Below are 6,270 nucleotides of genomic sequence, written 5' to 3' on the forward strand. Positions count from 1 at the left end.
AATGAGCCCACTCACACCTGGACAAGGGAAGCGGCACTGTGAGGATTCTTTTTATGGACTTCTCAAGTGCCTTTAACACCATCCAGCCCCTGCTACTGCAGGGAAAGTTTGAAAGGATGGGAGTGGACTCGTGCCTGGTGGACTGGATCTCCGACTACCTCACTGACAGACCACAGTATGTCAGACTGAGGGACACCACATCACACTGTGGTCAGCAGTACAGGGGTCCCTCAGGGGACAGTGCTGGCCCCTTTCCTCTTCACCCTGTGCACCTCGGATAGGTAGTGTGATAAGAAGAATGGAAATATTGACAGTCCTGTTACTTGAGGAGCTCGTCTCCCAGAACCCCGAGATGTGTGAGATTCTGTGCACACCGACTCCAAGATCCTCGTTTGAAGGTGTTGATTCTTCTTCACCCACAGATGTCAAAAGGTCAGATAAGCTTTTAAGGGTTAGCAGGACTTTCCATTCAGCCTGTAAAGTACTAAACCCATCACACTCCGGTGTCGCTACCATTTGCATAGAGCATCATTTAATTGAAAAAGAACTGCAATACATACAGAGTTGGTCAGCTCCATGGTACGGTACAGTACAGTGCACAATTACAATGATGAAAATTCCCTTTTTAAATATGATACACAACATTTCAGCCTCCAACATCAGCAGCATCGCAAATGTCTCCGTTCTCTCAAACTACGCGTCTAGCATTGGAATTATTTCAAGCCATACATGTACTGAAAGACGGACTGTGCAGAGGACAAACAACCAAAAACAAAAATCAAGTAAGAAAATTAAACAGCTAAAGAAGGAACGTGTCAGTGTCTCTGTGGAATGACTGTAAATCAAATCAAGCGGTCATACAGTTGGCTGAGACAGTAAATACATTCGTCACTTCTGTGAAGTGATGTTTGGAGGAATGTCGTCTGCACAATAAAATGATTGATTGCTAATTAATCCCAGATTATAATATTGATCTTTATAAAAAAGCAGGAGACTGTGGATATATTTCTCACCGACATGGGGGGGAGGGGGTTTCACGTCATTCTAAATATTTCTACAGAATGCATACATCTGCTTACAGGTTCTTTAAGTATGAACAAGGCTTTGGGAAGGCGATAAAGTGGCACTGAACTGAAGATCACAGCACATCCAGACCAAGAGAAAACAACTCTGTGCTGATCAAAGCAAGGCATCTCTTAGTATGCAGACGACTGGTTTTATTATCCATCAACTGTTGGGCCTTTTATTGCATTTCCTGACATTCCCTGAAGGAGCAGTAAAGTCTGTCCAGCGCGCAATGACAATCTACTGGTTCCAACATTTAAGGTCTGTCAAAGCTCAAAGCGGATTAAATCAGGAATCATGCAGACGCACAATCACACACACACACGCACACACACACACACACACACACACACACACAGACACACACACACACACACACTGTGAAATGATGCATAGCTGCAAGACAAAGAAATAAAAGTTGCCCAAAAACACCTCTTTCAGGGTTTTTTTTTTGTTGCAGTTTTAGCTGCTGTCTGGATTTCAAGTCGACTTCTGATTTCACTGGAACAGCAGCAGAATTTGGAACATTATGATTAAACATTTAAGGACTTTCTTTCGAATAGCTGCGATGTAAACCGTATATATGTAGATATAGTATCGGTATATAATATCTGCTGCTTGAATCGTTTCCTCAGAGGAGCTGAAACTGGACAGAACGTGAGACGGATGGACTGGATGTGGTTGAGGATGAACCTCTGTCAGGACGGTCGTCTGCCTTCAGTCTCTGCTCTCCCGCTATCATGCATTCTGTGAGTCGCGTTTTCTGCATGCATTCGTTATGAGCCCCTTTAAATGAGCAAATGGTTTTAGTACCATGAACACATCACGTTATGTACATCTGGCAACAACATCGAGAGGCTCCTACGGACAAGCAGGACCGTTGGATCGGGCAAAGAAAAGAAGCGAGCCCTCAGTGTTAGATAAGGCTCGAAGGTGTGCAACAGTTTCATCAACGCGTCAGTCGGAGTGGTTCATTCTCTCGTGATGACCCAAGGTCACCAAAATAAAGCACAAATTCTTGGAAAACGCGATAAAGTAATAAAAGTCATAAATAACAAAAAGACAATCTGTACACACACAAATACACCCTGTCGCACACAGTTCAGAGTAGTGGTAGAATCTACTGAGTGGAGCCACGGACGGCGGCCTCAGTGAGGAAGTGCAGCACTGAACGCTCGTTACTTGGTTTCGTCACAATCAGTTTCAAACATTCACACGACAACAAACGGCACGAATGACTGAACAAAGAGACACCGGCGTGATACAGTCGAGGCAAAGCTGGAACTGGAGTTGGACCGGCCCACCGAGCGTGTGTGTGTTGGTGTTTCAGGTAAAAACGGAGCTGGAGATGAACCGGGTTCTTCTCCAGTCTGGGTTCACGCCCACTGTGGAGCCGAGGCAGGTCCACGTTCTCAGACCACAGACTGTAGAAAATGGACGATGGATGGAGGGATTCCTCTCTCCTCCTACTTCCTCCCGCTCTGTGTGCAGTGCTGGAATTGAGCGAAGCTCAGGAACACCTGCTCCAGTGAAATCTGGCTCACACAGTAGTCCTCAATGCGGTACTTCTCTTTGGCTGCCTCCAAAGTGCCAAACACCTGCAGGACGGAGGCACAACATGGACAGGTGTGACTGAGTGCTGCCTCAGGCTTTGTGCTTCATGCCAAGATCTCTGCCAACAGCTAAAGCCTGAAATAAGTACACCTGTTTCTTCACAGTTTCGTCCTTTTCCGAACGCATCTCTGCTTAAAGCCAGAGCATTTCAAATTGTGCACCATGAAAACAACACTGGTTAGACAGTATTGGTCGTTTTCTTTGAAGTTGGCTTCCTGGAACAATGTTTAGCTCAAAGATCCAGAATGTATTTCATCAACTCAATACTACAAAAATGCTGTTTGTGTCTTTATATTTTAAAATCATGTACTTCTATGAACTCATAACTGATGTAAAACGCACCAGTTGTTTATTTTTCTGTCACAATACTCAATCAGAATATCAGATGTGTGCAGACATGATCTTTTGTAGATGATTAATTGAAATGATAAACACTTCAATAACGTCTAAAGAGAAAAAGAAAGCACAGAGCTGATAATGCAGCATCTGAGACACCTTAAAGTTTAGTCTCCAATATGAGGCTGAAGCTCCGGAGCACTGAATCCTACATTTCCCATAATGCAACTTTAACAGGCTTTCTTTAAAATGTGTCCGAACTTTAATGACTGGTGTCTTCTGAGTCATTTTCTCAGACCTGACAGAGTTAATAAAGTGTTTTTAACTAATAAATAAAAGATCTTTTCTCAGGTTTAAGGTAAACGCAGGACATTCACAGCGTAACCACGGTGTTGCTGTGCAGTGTCGTCCACTAGAGGGAGATCTAACACATGCTATGTAGACCAGGTGCCTTACCTGTGCCCAGGTGAGCGTTTTGTCGGTCAGGTGGTAGTGCACCATGCCCTGGTGCTCATCCTTCAGCTGACTTCCTGTGGAGAGAAAATATACACAGTAAAATCTGCTTTTTATTCTTTTACAAACTAAACCCAACTGCTCAACGCAGAGCAGGAAAAACAATTCAGCTCTACTGAGAAATCCTTTTTGACACAGTTCAGGTGTACAGTGATGTGTGTGAATGTGCAGGTATGATATTGTGTTCATCTGTTTTATATCATTAATCATTTTGACACAAAGACATAGTTACAGTCTTTGAGGTTTCTTTATTGTTGGACTAAACACACTGACTTGATTTTTTTAAACGAGTTCAAATCTGCTATTTTTCATGTTAAAACAAGTCTCCTACCTGGGAAGGTGCTTTCTATGAAGTCTTTAAACAGCAGCAGGTCACTGTCCTCCAGCTCAGCTTCTATATGTACTTTGGCCAGCAGTGTGTAGCCGCTGCCAAACTTGCTCTTCAGGTGCTGAGGACTCCCGAGACACTTGAACTGACCGTTGACCATCACTGCCAGCCGGGTGCACAGCGCCTCACACTCCTCCATACTGGGGAGGGAACACGTCGGGGGGAAAACAGTGGATCGTGAGATGGAGCAGCACAACGTTTCTTCGGCTGCCAGTCATTGTCTTCTATGAAGCTCACCTGTGAGAAGTGATGATTATGGCCTTTCCAGACTCTCGTGTTCGTGTCACAGCGTCCCACAGCAGCCTCCGGGCCACTGGGTCCATCCCGGTCGACGGTTCATCCAGGAAAATGACCGGAGGCCCACCGATCAGAGCCATGCCCGCACTCAGCTTCCGCTTGTTACCGCCACTGCACAAGTTTAAGGTGCCTTATTATTCACACAAAAACAGGGAACCATGTGCACTGTGTGCCGCTGCCAATGTGTCGTACCTGTAGCTGCGGACCAGTTTATCAGCATGAGGCTCCAGCAGCAGCGACCGCAGCACGTTCTCCACACAGCCAGACACATACTTCTCTGGTATTCCTCGGAGCCGGGCGTACATGCTCAGAGTTTCTCTTCCTGTCATGTGGTCCAACACGGCGTCAAACTGAGGACAGTAGCCTATTCGCTGCTGCACCTGAAACGCAGAGATAAGCGTTGCTCAGTGCGGCCTGACACCAAAGATCAATTTACAGTTCTACAATTCTACAGATCAATTTAAATCCAAACATGGCAAACTGAGTGAGTTACCTTCTTAATGTCCCTGAGGATGCTGTATCCGTCGATGTAGGCGTCTCCAGAGGTGACGCTCTCGTCGCCTGTCAGCATCTTAAACGTCGTGGTCTTTCCCGCTCCGTTGAAGCCCAGGAGGCCGAAACACTCTCCTTTCCCCACAGCAAGGGAAAGCCTATCCACCGCCAGAAGACTCTCGCCACTGCTGTACACCTGAGCAGCACAGGTAACACTGAGTCACACACACACACACACACACACTCCAGCACCGAGGCTGTCGTCTGCTCTGCTTCAGATAAACCCTACCTTGCTGATCTCCTGCAGGATGAGCGGACTCCCCACCATCGACTCGACGACCGGCTGGCACTCCAGGACCCTCTTCCTCTCGTCGGCCACGTCCCTATCCTCTGGAAGCAGCGCCGCATCCTCCATTAGAGGCAGCTGACACAACATGAAGGATTAGAAAATGTATGACCCTACATCCACTTCACAGCAAAAAGGGTCACATAATACTTAACCAGGAGCTGCCAACTTGGTTTCATTACACAACTGATTCCCTCCGTAGAGGCTTTTTGGGTTGCAATTATTGTCTTTACTCATGAATCTGTGGATAATTTTCAAAACCTAAATATCTTCAAACAGAATTATTTATCCGACCAGCAGCCTGAAACCCAAACACACTTCCCAAGACAACGAAATCTGCAAATCTTTAAACCAAAAGAAGCTGAAAGAAAGATGTTTGGTTCTTCTGCTTTAAAAAAAAAAGTTTCTTTCTTTATCAGTCCAAGAGCACTCCAAGTGTTTTCTGGGTTTTTCCTCACTGTGGCTCATGTTTGATAGAAACACAACAACATGACTAGAAGAAACACATTTTTAAAAAATCAGCTGAAAAGCTCCTGAACTTCTGATGCTTGACTTTTTGTCGCAGCTCAGTCATTAGCAATCGCACCATTGCACAGAGGAACGCAGAGATTCATCTTTTTACAGAGTCGGCTCACTGCAAATGTTTTATGTTTTGGCAAAGTGGAATAAAGTGAGTTTGATGAAGTAGCCTTATGTTGAGCTTAGTTGCGTTTAGAGTGCCAGAATGTGTAAAACCCAACTATCTTTTCAGTGTCTACAGTTTCTGGCTCATATTGGCACTTTCGTAAATATAAAATGCCTTTTAAGGTGAAAAGGTCAATAAACGAATCAATTAATCGACTAATAGTTCCTCAAAATGCTTCATAAGAAATCCCACTTAAGTAAAGCCTAAGGGCTGATTAATGGCGTCTTTGGCCTGATGGACTCTGGTTCATTATACACAGAGTGACAGAGGAAACATAATCATCAGTTCTTTATTCAATACAGTTAAACATTGATCCTTTGACAAATGCTAACTACCAGACGTCACCTATAGTTTGCTCTAATGTGATGTCATCTATTTTATTGTCTGATTTATTTTTACATTTTATTCATTTATTTAATTCTCTTCTACACTTTTTTTTTAAAATTTACGTATGTATTTATTTATTTATTAACTACTATAATAGTACTTCTGGCCTTGTCATTATGGTTCTACCTTCTATTTACTTTTTATTAT

The 6,270-nt window shown here is 44.2% G+C and overlaps 1 protein-coding gene across 1 annotated transcript in view; it reads right to left on the reverse strand.

Moving 5' to 3' along the window:
• Positions 1-1,450: 1,450 nt before the first annotated feature.
• abca3b (ATP-binding cassette, sub-family A (ABC1), member 3b) overlaps positions 1,451-6,270 on the reverse strand; it is a 23,533-nt gene continuing 18,713 nt past the window's right edge. The window contains exons 18-25 of the mRNA XM_008283793.1: positions 5,346-5,352; positions 4,995-5,129; positions 4,707-4,901; positions 4,406-4,593; positions 4,154-4,324; positions 3,860-4,056; positions 3,472-3,545; positions 1,451-2,663 (exon numbers count right to left, since the gene is read on the reverse strand). Coding sequence (XP_008282015.1) covers positions 2,532-2,663; positions 3,472-3,545; positions 3,860-4,056; positions 4,154-4,324; positions 4,406-4,593; positions 4,707-4,901; positions 4,995-5,129; positions 5,346-5,352 — 1,099 coding nt within the window. The 3' untranslated portion in view covers positions 1,451-2,531. The remainder of the gene's footprint in view (positions 2,664-3,471; positions 3,546-3,859; positions 4,057-4,153; positions 4,325-4,405; positions 4,594-4,706; positions 4,902-4,994; positions 5,130-5,345; positions 5,353-6,270) is intronic.

The sequence above is a fragment of the Stegastes partitus genome, unplaced genomic scaffold (genome assembly GCF_000690725.1).
Source record: "Stegastes partitus isolate 25-593 unplaced genomic scaffold, Stegastes_partitus-1.0.2 Scaffold327, whole genome shotgun sequence".
Lineage (NCBI taxonomy): Eukaryota > Metazoa > Chordata > Actinopteri > Pomacentridae > Stegastes > Stegastes partitus.